This window comes from Rousettus aegyptiacus, unplaced genomic scaffold (assembly GCF_014176215.1).
Source record: "Rousettus aegyptiacus isolate mRouAeg1 unplaced genomic scaffold, mRouAeg1.p scaffold_m13_p_3, whole genome shotgun sequence".
In the NCBI taxonomy this organism is placed as follows: domain Eukaryota; kingdom Metazoa; phylum Chordata; class Mammalia; order Chiroptera; family Pteropodidae; genus Rousettus; species Rousettus aegyptiacus.
In genome coordinates this window covers 155,121,185-155,140,263 of record NW_023416306.1, presented here as the reverse complement: position 1 = coordinate 155,140,263, position 19,079 = coordinate 155,121,185, and the positions used below count along the sequence as shown (strand labels likewise).

The 19,079-nt window shown below is 51.5% G+C and overlaps 1 protein-coding gene across 5 annotated transcripts in view; it reads right to left on the bottom strand.

The window, feature by feature from the left end:
- ADCK1 (aarF domain containing kinase 1) overlaps positions 1 to 19,079 on the bottom strand; it is a 100,132-nt gene that overhangs the window by 31,765 nt on the left and 49,288 nt on the right. For all 5 annotated transcript variants that reach the window (XM_016156623.2, XM_036239461.1, XM_036239462.1 and 2 more), the window contains one exon: positions 4,089 to 4,247. In XM_016156623.2, coding sequence (XP_016012109.2) covers positions 4,089 to 4,247 — 159 coding nt within the window. The remainder of the gene's footprint in view (positions 1 to 4,088; positions 4,248 to 19,079) is intronic.

Genomic DNA, 19,079 nt, shown 5'->3' with positions numbered 1-19,079 from the left:
AAAATAAAATGAGCTTGCCACTTGGGCTCTTCTTAGCTTTAGAGCAGAGAAGGGTGACCCAGGTAGAATATTTTCGACCAGAGACCGAGCCCAGTGAGAAGACAGTGCCACCCAGTGCTGCTGGCAATGCTGACAGTGCACAGAGGCGGTGACCCTGGGCCTCGTTTCCAGCTTCTGCTCTGAAGGCTGTGCGTACGGGTCTCTGACCTGCCCTGTCACCCCAGCCCCAACACTGCCTCCGAACCCGAAGGAGCCGCTTTGTACTCTGCACACGGCTGCTGGGCCACAGTTCCCAAGAAAAGCATCTGATACTTATCTCCAGAAGATGCCAAATCTTTATTACTGCTATTATTGCTATTGACCTTATGGCCACAATTACTTAGGGAGCCAGTGAGGCTCAGAGCAGAGAAAACGGTATCAGCTGTCTACCCAGCCCAAATGGGCCTTGGAAACACTGCTGGCCAGGGGCAGGTTCCCACCTGATGCTGGAGAGGCTGCTGGGTCTCAGGACACCCAGGGATCCTCCAAGACTCCCAGGAATGGCCATTCCATAGCCACTGACACGTGTTCCAGAAAACTGAGGTTTCCAGGTGGATGGCCAGGGCCACTCAGCAACCCTGCTCCCTTTGCCACTGCACACAGCAGCTATTCCAAACCTTCGCCCCCCCTCAAGCCTCCAGTGCCACCGCCTACCCCCTCATTCTCAGCAGATGGTCTTGCCTCCTACTTCGGAGAAAAAATAGAGGCTATCAGGATGGTACAACTCAGCTGCCCACCTCCCCCTACCTCCTTCTCCTTCTGCCCCACACACTCATCTGTACCCAGACTTACCACCTTCCTCTAGTCTCAAAACAAAAGCTGGCCAAGGCTAATTCCCACCTGCATCATCGGAGTCCAATCCCTCAAATCTCCTCCAGGACCACATTTATCAGTTACTTCTTCTCCTGAACCTTCAATCCCCCTGCTCCGCTGCCACCGTCCCCATCGGCTACAGCAGAATGGAGTCCCCCGGCCTCTACCCCTATGCTCTGCTGTAACCACTACCCTCGCTCCCCCCACCATCCATGGCTAAACTCAAAAAGAGTATTCTACGTTGACTATCTCCACGCCCCGGGGCCTCAATCCTCTTTCGCCCGACTCATCCCACTGTCCTTGCTCTTCCCAAAAGCTCTAAAAGCCCCTTTCAGAGCTTTACTTTCTCCCATTTGACGGTATTGGATAATTCTGGCAGACTAGATTTTCCCAAGTTGCTGCAACAATCTCTCTCATTCTAATGCTCTTCTAGAGCCTTGCCACGCCACCATCAAGAAGTACAGTCTACTTCCCACTCCTTAAACTGAGGGGACCTTTGTGACTCTTGCTTTTATCAAAAGAGTAAGGAAGAAGTAATCTACATGATGACCAAGGCTAGGTTATCAAACTGTCATATACTTTCAGCCTTAGTCTCTTGGGATATACGCTCTTGAGGCATTCGGCCACCATGCTGTGAGGAAGCCCAAACAGCCATGGAGAGGCCTACGTGAAGAGGATCTGAGGCCCCAACCCGCAGCCCCAGGTGAGCTCCCAGCCAACAGCCAGCACCGACTTGCCAGCCATGTGAGTGAGCCACCTTGAGTGGATCCTCTAGTTCCGGTCAAGGCACCCAGCTGGCACCACATCAAACACAGATGGCTGTCTCTGCCAAGCCCAGCCCAGATCACAGATTCATGAGCAAGACACATGACTATCCTTTTAAGACACTATGTTTTGATGTGATTCATTATGCAGCTCTAGACAACTGACTCAGTGTTCTCTTCTTGAAACTGTTTTCATTGAACGTAGCAGCACTGCTCAACCCTGGTTCTCCCCCAGTCTCTCCACCACACTTTCTTAGTGCCCTCAGGAACTTATTTTCCTCGGTGCACTCCTCAAGTGATGATGCTCCTCTGAGTCCTTTCCTTGCCCTCTCCTTTTGATTCCCCACTCTACGGACCTTTTCTAAGTGATCTCAACTACTCCCCCAGATTCAGCTCCTGTGAGTCTCCTTGCTGGTAAATCCTGAATCTGTATTTGCTTCCTGAACTGAAAACAGAACTATACTGATCCACAACTTCTGACAGCCTTTCTTATCTCATGAGGTTGCTCCATTACCCCTTTCACTTCGCTCTGAAAGTGTGATCCGTCCCGACCCTCCTACTCTTATCAGAGCCTACACTTCCCAGGCTCCCTGGCCACTGGTTTCCAGCTGGGTTTGGCCAATGGGCCACACTCATAGAATACTGGGGGACAGGAGGCGGATGCTGCTATCCCAAACAGCATCTATGGCTCCAACTTCCAGGTGACAGGCCCTACGTCTGCGATCCACCTCCCACTGGGCCAGTTCGCCATGGCACCAGCTTCCACCAGGTGGCCCCAGCTCCTGGGCTCCAGGGAAATACTTGTTCTCTCTGTCCCTCCACCCTGAGGGTAGCTTCTTGCTCTCAGTAATTGTCTCACTATTCCATTTCGCTGCTCAACACTTCCATCCCCTGTGAGCCCCATTTTCTGATTCAAATTCCCTCTGAAATACATAGAGCAATTTCTTTTTACCCCAGCTGGACCCTGACTGACACACGTGGTTAAAGGCAACCCAGTGTAATCATTTAAGCCAGAAACCTACGATTTGTTTTCGTCTCCTCCTTGTTCATACCAGTATTTGCCTCCGCCCCATGTAAAGCTGGTCGCAAAGTCCTGATGATCCCACCCGTGAACCCCCTTACACTGCTTTGGTTCACGTCATTATCTCTCTCAGACCACTGCAGCCGCCCCTCAATCAGTCACCCTAGCTCCAGTCTTTCTTCCCTCTGATACATCCTCCAGACTGCCAACGTATTTTTATTTCTAATGCACATCTGATCATGACATTCCCTGATTAAAATTCTTAAATTGTTCCCTACTGACTACAAGATAAAATCAGACTGGCTCAGTTCCATAGTAAATACATATTTACTACGTATGCCATTCTGCTCCTGAGCCTGGAATACTCCGAGTTGTGTCCCGCCTACTTCCCCAGCGCCTCATCTGCAGCCACTCCCGCCTCACACCACCTGAGCCAGTGGAAGTTTTCTAAGCACGCCCTGTTCCTCTGACCCGGAGCCTTCGCACAGGCTGGGCTGTCCTTCCCCTGTCTGGCTGTCTCACGGGCTCCTCGGTGAAGCCCCCTTGATGCCCACATCAGTCCAGGCATAGCGCTCCATGGCACTTCACGACTACCCCCCGTGTCCCCACATTGTGGCTGTCTGTGTAGAGACCTGCTCCTCCACCAAACAACGAGCTCCCCAAGGATGAAGCCGTTGCTCACTCACTCGATGCAGAAGAGACGCTCAACGTGTGTTCAGTTTAGTCAAAGTGAGCGGAAAGAATAAACTAAAAGTTCAGAGGGAGGAAAGGGAGCAAAGGAAAGGGAAAGAGAGCAGGAAGAAGAGGGGCACGCTGGCAGGTTGAATGGACTGCTGAGCTCTCGCGGCGCGTGCTGGCTACCGCCTCAGCAGTGGCCTGCTCACCCTCCCTCCCTTGCTCCGGGCATGGAGCTGGAAAAGTCCAGAGGGAAAGTCTCCACTAGAGCTTTTCCCAGGGCCATTGTTAGGCACTCACATTTGTTCGTTCAACACATACCAGATAGGCAAACATGCAATCTGCATAAGTATTTCTGTGTGAGTGGCCTGTCATTTTTATATCCTTTGGTTGACCACATGCTCTCCTTCATTATAATTTAACAAACTGAGATGTAGCTTTTTCTAAGCTCAAGGTAATCGCTTTTGGTTTGTCTCATTTCTACAACATCTTCCTTAGGTCCACTTGGCCCCAGCAGCTGTTCAGTATGTTCTGAAACCATCTGCAGACAGTTCCCAGAAAAAAATCACAAAGAACCAACCAACCCAGCCATGGGTCTCTTGGTCACAGCTTCATCATGATATCTCCTTTGTTGTGGTCTTAAACTCCTCTCTGCCTCTCCGCAGCTCAAAGGGCCACATCCACCTACCAGTTTTGAATCACTTTCACTGGGCCTGCCTGGATCGTGAGGAAATGCAGAATGAGGATGAAGGAAGGCAAAAGGGGAAGGTTCTCACCTCCATCAAGAGAATGTCCTTTGAGCTCTGAGCCTGCACCTTTGGGTGCTGGACCTTCACAGCCACCGTCCGCCCATCATGCAGCACCGCCTTGTGGACCTGGGCCAGGGAGGCAGCCCCTAGAGGGGTATCGTCAAAGCTCACAAACAAATCATGGATCTGTAAGGAGTGGAGAGAGGACAGAACAATTAAGATGACTCAGTTCGGTGAGAGGGGCCAGGGGGATGGGCCAGAGCCAGTGCTGCCCAATACCCCAGGAGACTGTCTGCTCTACCAGTTATATGCCAGCCCAGTGCCTCGCCTGGGCCCTTCGCCACCATGGAGAGTCACATCAGGCATTAGAGGGAGTGAGACTGAAAACACACATGGAGGATGTGTCCTCCCACATGTGCCTAAGTGCCTTGAGTACCTCCATTTAAGGCCAAAGAAATGCTGTCTAGAAAGCTGAGAACTGGGCATCAGCTGTCCATTTAATTACTCACCACTGCGCCTCCACAGCTCCCACATATGGATATAATCAAAAGTTAACAGAACCTGAGCCCAGGGAACCCCAAGGCAGGAATTGTATGGAAGATTTCCAACCCCACCGACCTGGAGAGCTCAAGGAACCCTGGCCGGAAGCTGCAAATCCAATGACCATCTCTTGTTCCTGCCGGAACATCAGCCTCAATATGGGTCCCTCGGCCCACTCTCAGCCCTGCCACCTGGTAGAGGCCCCCGGGCTGCAGGCCCGAACCTTGCATTTGGTCCTCATCTGCAATGCCACCCAAAGGTAGCCTAGGGCAGATCCCCCGCCCTTTCTGCGCCTTGCTTTCTCTCGCTATGAAATGGAAAGCATACCCCTTCTTCTTTCATGTTTCCTTCCTTTATGCCTTCCTTCCTTCTCTCTTAGAAATGCCATACCGATTTTCCTGAAGGGAAAGTCTTTTTTACTTGACTGGTCACACCTACGTGGTCCAGATATAAATATTCTACCAGATGGGAAGGAGGCCCCCAAAAGCTTTTTGCAAGATTGGCCAAGGCTGAAATTCTCATCCCTTCCATTTCTTGAAGTCCCTGGATAGCCTCATAATTCTGCAAACTCCAGATATTAACACGCACACCTGCACAAATGTGTAAGTGTATCATCGCGCATCTCCCCTCCTTCTCACACCCCCTCAGGCTTGCACACTGAGGTCTATTCAGTCCATGCCCCCCACCTCCCTTGTCCCCTTCTGCAGCAGCTACTCGGCCCCTCTCCTCTCCCTGGACTTGAGAAGTCACATGATCCGCAGCTACCATCTCATCCCTCTGTTTGCAAAGTTGCACCATCACTTTGCTAATCTTGTCTCATAAATCACTCCCTCTAGCCCTGTCATCATTTTTGTAGCTTTCACTAAACTCCGTCCATTTATCAACATCCTGCGGAGGCCAAAGGTCCAGGCGACATGGGAGGGGCCTACACCTCTTTGTCATGGGAGATGGGTACAGCTTGGTTTCCCTGTTCCCCTTCTACCTCATTGGGTTTTCATCTGTACCCCTCCCAGTGCCCACTTCCTCCTTCTTCTCCAACCATGGACTTGTCTTTTTCTCCCTTTGTGAGACTCAGGTGCCCTGAGGGCCCGATTCTTCCCACATCATCCACCTTGAATCGCCCTGGGTCTCTCTGAACAAGAACCCTTTATCTTGGACCTGGGCTTAGATGAGGAGAATACAAGGACCACTATCCCTATAAACCTCATTAGAGTATCGGCTCCCAGGGAGCAGTGCCTTTTGTCTATTTTGTTTGCTACTGAATTCTCTCTGCCTAGAACAGAGCTGAACTAGTCAGTGACAAACAAGGATTGGTTGAAGGAATGAAACCACTATTCCCTCCATTGGAGAAGAATTAAATGAACTCTTTCTTCCCTTTGAAATGGCTGGACCTTCCTGCTCCCACACTTCTACTAATCCAAAGGTTCTTAAATGTAAAAGCAAATGTCATGTGTGTGATTTACCTAGGTGCACTCCATCTGTTACTCAAGGGTGGGTGTGGAGCCAAGGCCTGGCCGGTCAGAACATTGAATACCCTGGGCCACGCTGACTGGTTCTGAGACAGAAATGTAAGCCAGCTGGTCCAACCAGACTCAACTGTTTTACTTTGTCTGAACTATAGGAGAAGAGATTCTCTGTTTCTGCTAAAATTGAACTTGAAACCTAGAGATGCCAGGGGCCACAGAGTAATGACAAAAAGGAAAACAAAGCCAGGAGACAGAGAGAGTGAATCCTAAGCACTATGGTTGATCTAACTAAGCTTGAATGCCCACCTATAATTCCTTTCTTTGCTTAAGTCAGTTTGAGTTGCTTTCTGTCACACACAACTGAAGAGGTTCTACTGTATAATGTGTCCTCAGTCCCATCTGGGATGAATCAAAGAAACATGCGCATGGTGCCTGGTGCCCCGAGAGGCTCAGTAAGTGTGGGTTCCATTCTCCCTCCAACCTCTTGATGGGACAAGGATCTAGGAATAGAAGGTAGAGCTTCTGCAACGTTCCCAGCCATTATGTATTGAGATCAATTCCAGGTTCCTTTGGAAACCCTCTGGCAGTTCCTCAGGGAGCACCAAGGAGAATGCTTTCTGGAGCAGAGCTGTGAACTTGGACCCTCCCCTCCCAGGCAGTTAGAATGGCCTGATCAGCCCACAGCAAAGGGACCTGGAGGTCATCTGACCTTACTCTCCATCCCAAGCCTCTGCCTGGCTCCCTGGGAGTATTTGTTCATTCTCTGAGAAGGACAACCAGTCTTCGAAGCAGTGTCATTGCAGGGACATTGCAGAGTCACTGCAACCAAAGAGTGACATGGCATTGCTAGGGCTGTGTGGCAAGGACAGCTGCCAAGAGCACTCTAGGGGGAGGTGTAGAAAGAAAAGGGCTGAGGCCAGCATATTCCAATCTCCAGGATAAGAAGAAGCCTGAGCCACCCCCGGAGGATGGGAAGGGGGCCTTCCACAATTCCCTGCTCCCACCAAGGGATGGAGGGGGTCTGAGATGCCACCCAAGCCCAGCTGCCAACTCAGCACCCTGAGCAAGGCCCAGCTGTGAGGACCTGCCCAAATTCCCAAATTGATCAATGGAAGCGAAGAGAGGCATAAGAAATGAGGATGCACTCGCTACGCACAGGGAGTCTGTCAGGCAGATACCCCACCCCACCCCAGCCTGCTCACCACCTCCCATCTCTTCCCATTCTATCAGGAAGCAAGTCATATGCCCATACCCTCCTGTGCTTACACACACGTGCACACACACACCTCTCTCTCTCTCTCTCTCTCTCTCTCTCTCTCTCTCTAATTGATTGCTAGTGGATATTCCTAGCTGGCTTATAAAAAAGGTAATTAAAGATTGGTGCTGTAGTCTGTAATTAAATATGAATAAAGTATCTCTAAATGGAACCTTGATTCAAAGTGTTCAGTAGAAGTACTTTAAGCTGATAGTATGGAAAAATAGGCCCTGTCCCGAAAGCAGAATTATACTGCCAGAGTAGCTGAAATAAACACCACCCCCCTCCAATCAGCCCAGTCTCCCGGCCTTTTCAGCAGAAAAGCATTAGCAGAAACAAACTGCAGCATGGGCAGCAATTAGACTCAAGCAGGGCCCTCGGCTGCCTCCAGTCACTCACAAAAACTTGTCTCCTCTTCTAAGGCTTTCTTTCCCCCTTTTCCTTTCTTTCCCCCCTGTGTCTGGTGGCAAAATCAATTAAGTAAAACAACTGCATTTTAAAATGGCTAGTTATGTGCTTTTTAATTACTGCCGGCCCATGATTCAAATATATCGATGTCCCTGTCTGGAAAGGGAAAAATAATCAGGAAAAAGTTTCTCTAGCTTTGTATGACGTGTGTGTGTGTGTGTGTCTGTGTGTGTGTTTATGAGTGTGTGTAAATGAGGTGTGTTTGTTTTTTTATGAGCAGACAACATCAGAGGGGCAGGAAAAATGTCATTTCCTAGGGGCTTAGCAGACTCAGGCTAGATAAGACTTCAGCAGACCGGCTTTAGCTGGGGTCCAGGAATCCAGAGACCATGTGACATTTTACCCCAGTATAGGGCAAAGTGAGAGACTCTCCAGAAAGTCAGCTGTGCAGATTTCCATGAAACCAGGATACTGGGCAATATTTCCAAAAAGCCACATTAAGCAGCCAAATACTGGCTAGGTTCCCCATTCACCCCAAAATAATGTGACAGGAAGTCAGAATCTTCTGCTGAAGCCACATATGACACCTGGGGGTAGTTTCACTCGAGTCTCAGCCAGCCCCACCACAGCCTGCAGGCCAGCCAGCCTCAGACCCTCTTGGGGGCTGGCTCACCAGGCACAGGGTGGGGTATGTCGCAGATCTTCCAAGATGGCCCAATTTCAATATTCCATCCTGTTGTTCCCATACTCTTTCACATCAGACCTACTCTGTAAGGTAATGCTGACAAATCTAACAAACCCTGAACTGGCCTGCTCCAGATGAAGACAAGAGCCTGCCCTGAAGCAGGTAAGTCCAGGCCGATGGGAAGGCCAGGAAGTTCCCACTTAGAAGCTGCGGAGACAGCCCAGGGCATCTAAGGCAGGTTACCATGGCATCAACAGCAAACAATGTCTGACTCTCAAGGTCTTGAGATGGCCCACCCCATGCCTGGCTGGGTGCCAGCAGCCATCCAATAAAGCCTGACGGGGGAGAAGGACCAGACCCTGTGCTAATGGAGTGGCTGCGGCGAACCTTCCCCACTGTATGCCCCAACCCCGCTTGAGGCAGACAGGTTATCTCTAGTTATCTAGGACGCTGCAAAACACTGACAACTGTCGTGGGCAGAAAACTCATCATCCCCACTCAAAGCCCCCTGATTGAAGCCCACTGCCTCCCCTTGGCACCATTTCCCAGAGACCTGCTCCAGGCTTCCCTACATCTCACAGACACCCCACCAGCGATTACCCCATTTTGCTGCAATTCCTCCTTCTCTCCCTTACACCTGACTGGCTTATATCCCACCTCTTCAGTGTCATTCCTACACCTTCTAAGGGGACACCTGACCGTGAAAGCAGACAGGTGGCATGGGCGCTCTTGTTCCTCCCGCGGGGGTTTTAAAATACGTTCCTTTGTTTTCAACACTCCTCCTTTTGAGAGGTTGCGCCTGTTCCCCACCCCTTGAGCGTGAGCTGAATAACCCACTCCTAACAGACAGCATACAGAGGACGAGAGAGTATGCGACTTCCGAGACTGTCACCGTGATGTCCTCCTTGCCCTCGCTCAGACCATTTGCTCCAGGGGAAGCAAACTGCCACTTCATGAGGACACTCAAGCAGCGCGTGGAGAGTTTCATGTGGTAAGGAAGCGAGGCCTCCTGCCAACAGTGAGCCATCTTGGAGGCAGCTCCTCCTTCCCCACTCAAGCCTTCAGATGACACAGCTCCAGGTGACATCCTGACTGAAATCTCATGAGAGACTTTGAGCCAGAACCGTCTAGTGAGCCACTCCCAAATTCCTGACCCACAGAAACTGAGATATCAAATGTTCGTTGTTTTAAAACACAAAGTTTTAGAGGTAATTTGTTATGCAGCAATAGCTAATTAATACACCCCAAGAGTGTCCATGCCAGACCTCGCTAGTCAATCACAGTATTCCTTTCTGCTGGGCCCAGATGATGCCTCAGAATCTCTCTCAACACAATGCTCCAGGCAGCCACTACGAAGTGACCAGAATGAACATGTAAAATGAAACCTATCTGCCATTCCTTAGCCTCGACCAGTCAACAAGCATTTACTACAGGCTAGAAAGTGTCACATGACAGAAACCATGCTAGGTAGGTGAGTGAGCCAACAAAACAGACATGCTCTTTGGCCATGAGGGGACTTCAGTCCAGCAGAAGGCAACGGCCTCTGAAGAACACAACTGCATTTCAGCAGGGCCTGCTGGAGACAGTGGCCCTGCCCAGTGCTGCTTCAACCCAACCATGAAGGGACTTTCTGGCCCGGTAAGAAGAGGGGATCTCCAAGTAGACTACAGGCTTCTACTTTCGCTCAGCGTTGCATCCCAGGTGTGTGACTCGTAATTGGTGCTAAGTATTTCCTAATGAATGAATGATGATGAGGTGCAATTTTCCCTAATCTCTTCTTGGTAAGGAGACATTGGGCCTTCCGGCTGATCTAGGATAGCTAAAACACCTTCCAGAAGTGGCTACAGTTCCTTCAAGGTGGCTGAGGGAGCCTGCCTGGTGCTGGGTACTTTGAGAACTGTGGGTGGAGCGACTCTATGGAAATGTTGCAATAATAATGATTAATAAAAAGCAGATAAACACCCAGTGTGGCTGGCCAGCCTGGGAAGCCATCCATTAGACCTGCCATTCACTAGAGATGGGGGAGGGGGCAGTCCAATCGGATCTCCTCAGCTTAAGCAAACCTCCTCTAAATTGTAGGCTGCAGGCACTGACATTTGATAAATTATTCTTCATAATTCACCGTTGGCTGTCATAAATCTAATCTTTCAACATTTCCCATCTTAATAACTTGTACAGCCTTACAGAGTGACATGTCTGTGTCTCTGCCTGTGACAGAGATCTCTGGGGTAGAAGCAACCAGAGATCCCAGACAATGCCGTATGAAGCCAGGGACCCCCAGAGCCAGGGCAGTCCAGGCAGGTGTCCCCTGGGTGATCCAAGTACAGATGTGATGAGCCACCCTGGGAGCCATGGAGCACCCAGGGGCCAAGTGCTCACACCCCATCGCAGGGCTGAGAGACAGGCGGTACCAGGACTTAGACCTCAGAATCGCACAGGCAGAGCTCCGTACACCATGCTGCAAGCCGCGAGGACCTACTACCTCCTCCTTGAATCTGAGCTTGGGTTGGTAAAAGGGATATAAGATACCTTTGCTCTGCAGGAACTGAAGCTTCGACTACGGGTTATTCCCTATATTTGCATGTTTGCTGTCCTCAAAGTGCTCTTACGTAATGCTCAACCTTCTCCTAGGGCCCCTATTTTAGAGAGAAGAACATATTTGCTAAAGGTGATTAGTTTATCTGTCAAATGTTTATCGAGTTATTAATGTGTGCAGTCTCTGGGGACTCGATGGAGAGTGAGTCCAAATCAGATATAGCCACCATCCTCTGGAGTCACTACTGGAACTTAAAGTCCAGTGGAGAGAAAGGAATTAATCAAGTAACCACAGAAAAATGTAAAATGGCCAACTTAGACAAATACTATGAAGGGAGAGGTAAGTGCTACCATCAGAGGATTAAACCCAGCCATGGAGGGCTTCTCTGAGGAGCTGACAGAGAACTGAGATCTAAAGGATGAGGAGCCAGTTACCTTGCTGAAGAAATAAAGGAAGAACCATCCAGGCAGAGGGAACAGCTTGTGTGAACCATAAATGAAAGAAATAAGATAGGGCAACAGGAAGGAGCCAGAAAGAAGATGGCCAGCAACTCCCAACTTGAAATCCAGGCCAACAGGCTCCCCAGGTCTCCCCCAGGGCAAGGGCTCCTCATCCACAGCTCTGCCCACAGGGAGAAAGCCTGGCAACAGCGGCCCGCATTCATTTCTGGTGAGGCCCAGGAATTCTCGAACCTGACGGGCTCGCCATCACAAAGCGCTCAGGGCCTTTTTTTCCAACAACCTTCACATGTTCCTACACCCAAAACACAGGAAGAGAGAACACAAAGCATAAGCACCCTTTGCTTACGGCGGCACCATCTGCTGTCAGGACAGCCTGCCGTGGCCTCCAGGAGGTGGCAAACGCCACACACCAAACGAGCCTAGGCTACGTTCCTGTGCCTTAGAGCCCCAAACAAGGGAGGTCAGGTACCACAGCCCTTGCAATCTTTCTAGAACATCTGAGCATGTTTTTCCCAGTAAGAAGTTTTCCGGATTCACTTTGCATGTGACAACAGCAGGGCCCGGGACTTGTAAAGCGAGGTCGACCCAGAATTCCTGGGTCTGCTGGAAAGACAAAGGCCACACTTGGGGGAAACCACACACGCTTCCGGCTGACCCCAAGAACTCCCGCTCTGGCGCCAGGAGCCCTACCTGCCAACGTCTAGCCATGTGGCCCTGGGCGAACTACTTAGCTTCACTAACCTGCAGCATGGGGGTGATAATGACGATACCCACTTGCCGGGGCATGATAAAGGAGTACGCATCCACAGCGGGGTGCGGCACACTGTCGCCAGCAGGCCAGACCCAGGCCTCCGCCGGTTTCCGTACAGTCCGCAAGCTGACAATTCTTTTTTTTACATTTAAGTGTTTAAAAAAAAATTTTTTTAAATATTATGTGACATGAGAAAATTATGTGAAACTCAGTGTCCATGGCCATGAATGCAGTTTTGCCGGAATGCGGCATGCCCACTCATCACACGTGGTCTATGGCGCCTCTCACCCTGCAATCGCGACAGAGTGTGTGGCTTGCAAAACCTAAAATACTGACTATTTGGACCTGCGCTCAGCAGAAAAATGGGCCCTCAAAGATGTCCATGTCCCTAATCCCCAAAGGTGTGATGAAGTTAAGGCTCTTGAAATGGAGAGAGCACCCTGGATTACTGTGTGGGCCCGACGTGATCACAGGGTCCTCATAAAAGGGAGGTAGGAAGGGCAGAGTCAGAGCAGAGATAAGGCAGGGGAAACAGAGGTGGAGTGATGCGGGGAGGAGGACGCGGGGGGAGGGGGGGAGAGAGAGAGACAAGGAGGGAGGGAAATATAGGGAGAGGGGGGAGAGAGAGAGATTTAAAGATGCTATGCTGCCGACTTTGAAGACGGAGGAAGGGGCCACCAGCTAAGCAATGCAGGTGACCTCTAGGAGCTGGACTAAGCAAAGAAAGCGATTCTCCTCTAGAGCCTCTAGAAGGAATGCAGCCCAGCCAAAGTCTGAATTTCAGGATTCCTGACCCGCGGAATGGTAAGATAACAACTATGTATTGTTTTAAACCACTAAATGTGTGCATATTTGTTACAGTAGCAACAGGAACCTATTACAGGCTCTTTACAAAAGGACGCTGAGGATGCACAGGCAGTGCGGGGAACACAGGACAGGTGTGAGCCCCACGACACTGCGCCAGGAGGGCGCGTCATGGCTTGCAGTTCCGCTGTGCCGGGTGGCGACACCTAGCACCAGCCCCCGCTTCCCCTCCCAGGACAAGGGGTGCTTTGCCCCGCTGGCCGCCTCTTACAGGTTATCCCCTCCCAGCCCCAGGCCACATCCTAAAACCTGCTTGGCTAAAATCACATCTTCCCCGTGTCCCTTCCGATGGAGCCCGGCTTCCTCTTAAAACTGACACAGAACCACCAGTCATCAGTTCACACCCCAAAGATGAGAACAGCAGTGGGGGCCCATGTGGTGCCTCTCACTACAGTGATGACGACACAGGTGATTGGCAGAAGCTGCTCCGGCTGTTGAAGTAAGAGCCTCTCCATCTACAACCCCCGTTACAGGAACGAACACACACACACACACACACACACACACACACACACACACTCCTAGAGACCTTGTTAGATCAAGGTGTGGATGACTTTTTTTAATACCTGGAAACCAGGAACCCAATTCTGGGGCCCAGCCTCTCAGTGCTGAACCCCAAATTATTCGATCCCCCATGGACTCTCTGGCCTTCTCTGACCACCAACCCACCCCTCCTATTCCAAGGAGAGAGGAGGCACTGTGCAAACCCCAGCCCTGCAGAAAACTTCTTCCCCAAACTGCTAGCAGGATGGCTTGTTAACATATTCACCCCTGCCCACTGTCCCCTTCGGTGCTGTGGTCAGTTATGAGGCGGCCCCCACTGTCCATGCCAGAACCCTCGGGGTCGTCCACGGCACCTATCTCTCCCTTAGCAGCCTCTGCTGTTTAATTCATCCTTGACCTCGGTCTCCAAAATACGTCCGTCTACTCCTCGTCTGAGCCACCACCGCCTCTTGCCTGGACAACCACAAGAACCTCTTAACTGGCCTCCCAGTTCCACCTCTCCCTGCGCAGGCCACTGCAGACTGGACTGTGCCATTCTCTGCACGGAGCCCGCCAGTGGCCACCAATCTGGGACCCCCTGAACACGCCCTGCCACCACCAGCCCCTCTGTCCCCACAGTGTCTTCTGCCCTGCCACAGCCAGCCCTTCTGTCCCTGGACAGCTTTTATTTTCTGATCACTTATTCAACATCTGCCATTCCCCTGTGACTAGATGCTAAGCACCATGATGGAGGCTTGCTCACCCACATCACCCCGGGGCCCACATTAACAGAAGCTCAGCAAACATCTCCTGAGTCAGCAAATGAATGAACAAATGATTGGTGAAGTCCAAGGGAGCAAGGGTGTGTCGTGCGCAAACACACAAGAGCCCCTGCCTGTGGGGCAGCCAAGCCATCCAAGCTGAGCACCTGCCCCCACCCAGGCCTGGGGCTCCATGGTTCCAGCCCCACCCCAGGAGGCACTGACCCCCCTACACACACACACACACACACTCACCACCTCGCTCAAGGTTCAAACACCTCCCTGAGGTGACACCCACCAGAGATGACATCCTCAGCCCTGCCTCCACTCAGGCCACTTCGCCTGCCCTGAAGTGCCCTCCCATGTCTCTGTCTCGCAGCTTGTTCTCCACGTTCCAGCACTCGAGCCCTGCTCAGGTCTCCCCTCCTCTGGAAAGCCCTCCCCGTGCCCCCACCATGGATTCCAAGAACACCTGAAAGCTTTCTCAGATGACCTTCTCTCACCTTGTGTTGACCTCTCACTAAGTCATGTCGACGGCCCATTCTGTACCTGAAGTATAAGCTCCTCGGAGATGCCAGAGGTGTGAGACGCGTCAGTACCTGCAGTCGCGCAGCCACACAGTACCCCCCTCTGACTCTCGCCCCATTCGTGCTGCTGTGGAAGGAGCTCTGCCCTCTGAGAGGACTGGGCTTCCAACCCAGCCTCGGCCACCACCCAGACACGTGACCTCCGAGGGGCAGCTTCATCGCTTATAATAGAAGGGTGTTGGAACCCTTGATCTTTGACAGCCTTCCTGATCCTATGATCCTATTGTTCTTACTTTCCATCCTGCATTCCCCTAATAGTGCCCCAATCCACTCTAGCCATCCTCTAGACACGTGTGCACACACACACACACACTCAAATCTGGTTCTCCACCTGGTATCAGCTTAGCCTCTTTGGTGACAAACACATGCTCGTACACATGCACATACACATATGTGCGTGCACTCATGCACACGCACACACCCACCCACCCACCTACCACCCCACACACACACCAGGAGTCACCTCCCAAGTGGCACAGGCAAGGCCATGGAGGGTCTCTCTTTGAAGTAGGGCCTCCCATGGCAGAAATCAAAGGAGCCTGGCCTGGGACATGGGCTTGTTCTCGAAGCTCCATGAATAAAGAAGCAGGCACAGCTGGCCTATTCATAATCAGCATGAAAAATTGATTAGCCCTTTCCAGATTAAACATTATTGTTTCAACGATGAACATAAATCAGGCAGACGTGGAGGGCTTGCCTCCCTCTGCTGCCCGGGAGTAGCATCAGGTAGACAGCGAGTGAGGGACATGGAAGCAGAGGGGGGTCCCCTCCCCGGAGAAGGGCCTAGTCTAAGGGACACTGGGAGAGCAGACCACGCCTCACCCCATCACCAGTCCTCAGCCTATGCGCGCCTTTTTCAGAGGTGAAATGGAGGAGAGCTTGGCAACCTCACCGCACACTTCACAGAGCACCTCCTCGAGCAGCGCCTGATTGGCTGTTGTGAGCACACAGGCCCAGGGCCAGTCCAGGGCCGAAGGTGAGATGGCAGACTGGTACGATGTCAGGGGCAGACGGGGGTCTCACGGGCCCAATGGCGTGGCCGGGAACCCCGCCACTCCCCTCCATGAAGAAGCCTGTGTAATTGAAGTGTGTTTGTCTCTAGAGTCAGACAACACTCAGGTTCAGTTCCTAGCTGAGGCGCTGTCCTGCTGTGTGATGCTGTTACTTAGTGTCTCTTAATCTGTTTCTACATGTGGGAAAAATGGGGAAACGGATACCTACCTCACTGAGCCGTTGTGAGGCCTCAATGAGACCTTGTGTTTGAAAACATCTAACACATGCAAGGGACAGAAAACACTTAATAAATATTTAGTTCCTGGACCAGCCAGGGTTCCCTGTGTGCCTGTCCCACCTCCCCCGCGGGAACGCTGGGAGAGGCCCTACACTGCTAAGGTGTGAACCTTTGTGACAAGCACAGGGCTCCTTACAGAGAGCGACGGAACGCAGGAGTTAGGAGCTTGGGTTCTGGACTCAGCCTGGCTTTTGCTCCTGACTCTGCCCTGTACTCTCTGTGTGACCGCAGGCTTGTGACTCGACCTCTCTGGCCTGGATCTGCTCCTCTGTAAAATGACAGTAAAAGTACTCGCAGGGCAGCTGTGGGGATGATGGGAGATGAGTTTATGGGAGATGACACCTACAAAATAACACCACTGCCCCAGCCGGTTCCTTCCGATCTCTCCTCCTGCTTCCGCCGGACTTGCAGTTCCAAGTATTTGCATCTGAGCCCCAAAACTCTCTTTCCATAGATGCAGAATTAACAGCTCTCGGAAAACCACTACTCAGGAAGGCAGGAAGCTGGTGTATAAAACTCTACCTTCTCCCTTGGCCCGTGGGTGGGATAATTTTAAGGTGGCTGTTGGGCAGCATTTCCGAGTCTCCCACAGGATTCATCTTCATCTGCCACTGTGTCAGCTGGTTTCAGAGGGCACAGGAACCAGCCGCCTTCTCTTCCCTGGACCTACCGGCAGCACCTCAACTTCCCACAAAACCACCCTCACTAGAATCCTTGCCTCGGAGGCGTCTTCTAGGATGAGCACTTCTCACGCCATGAACACTCAGTGAAGGTCGGCAGTTACGTTCACTGTAAGATGGGGCAGGACCTGGGAATCCTCCAGATCAACGCTTTTACTCCAGCCACCTCCAGTAAGGACGACCCTCTCGCTCACGGGGTGACAGGGAGAAGGCCCTAGAAACCAGCGCGGTCACATCCGCCCTGCCCCTGCCACCAACCCCAGCCCTGAGCAGCCTGCAAGAGGAGACTCACTCCCTGTCCCTGGGGAGGGGAAAGGAGGCCAGGAGTTCTGGTCAAGGAGAAGAGGAGGTCCCCCTGGCAATCCGAGGGGGCATGGCGTCAGCTGTCAGGTCAGCTCCTTCAAGAGCAGTGGCTGTGCCGTTTCGTCCTCTGGCTTGTGGCCTCCTCACTCATTGCCCAGTCTGGGACACTGGATCTGAGCTCCAGGGGAATGGCAAGAGAAGAAAAATTGGCCCTGTCCCAGCTCTGAGGGACAGCTGAAAAAGGCTCTATTAGCCAGTTGTGGATGATGGAAAGAGGCTTCTCATGCAGCTCCTGCCTTGGGCCCCTCCATCCATCCGCGGCTGACTCTGCTCAAAACGTCTCTTTTCCTCAGTCACGAGAGCTAGCACACAGATGTTCACACATGCACACATGCTTAACTAATTTGACTTAATGTTACTTCTAAGACCAGGGCCTGTGGTGACTCTCATAAGCCTGAACATCAAGGCCAAATGCCTAAGGCCACTCTACTGTCCCCCAGAAACCAGCTAGCAGCTGCCTAGTGGGAGGGGTGGGGACTTAGGTAACAGAGCTCAAAACTGGTTCTGCCTCTTTTAGCTATGTGACTGTCCCTGTTGCTTAACCTCTCAGGGCCTCTGCTTCCTCATTTGGAAAACTGGAATGGTAAAATCCACCAACCTTGCAGAACTACTGTAAGGGTTAGAAACAGTATCTGTAAAACATCCAGCCAAACGTGCAGTACATAGCAAGCAGCATATAGACAGAAACGGTAACATTATTATCCACTGCCACGGATATCGATGGATTTTTCGCCTCCACATCTTCACGCCATCTGTTGCCTTGCTGCCCCCACCTCACCCCAACTCTAACCTTGGGGTTTAAATGAGAGGTGTTGCATCTTCTTACAGACCCCGCCCTCCTCTGACCCCGGCGACTGTCTGAGAATGCACATCTGTATTTTTCTCCCAGGGCTACTGTAACAAATTATCATACACTGGGTGGTTTAAAACAACAGAAATTTATTGTGTCACAGTTCTGGGGGCTAAAAGTCTGAAATCTAGTACCTAGCATTGGCAGGCCTGCTTTCTCTCTGAACGCTCTCAGGGAGAACCCTTTCTTGCCTCCTCCTAATTTCTGGTCGCTGCCAGAGACCTTTACAGTTCCTTGGTTTGCAGCGGCATCACTCGAATCTGTCTCTCACATGGCCTTCTTATAACGACACTATTCACTGGATTTGGGGCCCATCCCAATCCAGCATAAACTCATTTTCAGTTATCCAATGACTCCTTCAAACATCTTAGTTCACGTCCTCAGGTTCTAGGTAGACGTGAATGGGGGAGGGGCGTGGGGACATTGTTCGACCCAGTACAATGTCTGACTTAAGCTAAGTCGGTCTGACTCCTGATCTGGAATTTTATAAAATGAAACTGGGGTGGGGGGACCTCCTAGGGCCAAAGCTGAGAAGAGGTGAGGCTGAAAGCTGCCAGTGGCTGCTGGTCACGAAGGACTCATCTGGGCGAACGAAGCTGACTCGCAGGAAGAAGTTGAGAGACAGAGAGGAATCCCAGAAGAGCCTCCCGAAAGGCCAGCTCCACCCTAGCACTTTCTGCACTGTGGTTATACGACGCGATACCTCTGCCGCTGTGCCTCAGCTGGTTCAGGGTATAGTTCGGATCCTCACGACGACAAAAGCGCCCATCTACTATGGCTTGATTGTGTCCTCCAAATATTCGCGCGCTGAAGTCCTAAACCCAGTACTTCAGATGTGACCTTATTTGGAACTAGTGCCATTGCAGATATAATTAGTTAAAATGAAGTCAGGCTGGCACAGGGTGGGCCCCTAACCCAAGTGACTGTGCCCTTATGAAAAGGGGGAATTTGGACACAGAGACAGATACGCACACAGAGAGAATGCCAGGGGAGCATGGAGGCAGAGATCGGGGTGATGCTTCCACAAGCCCAGAACA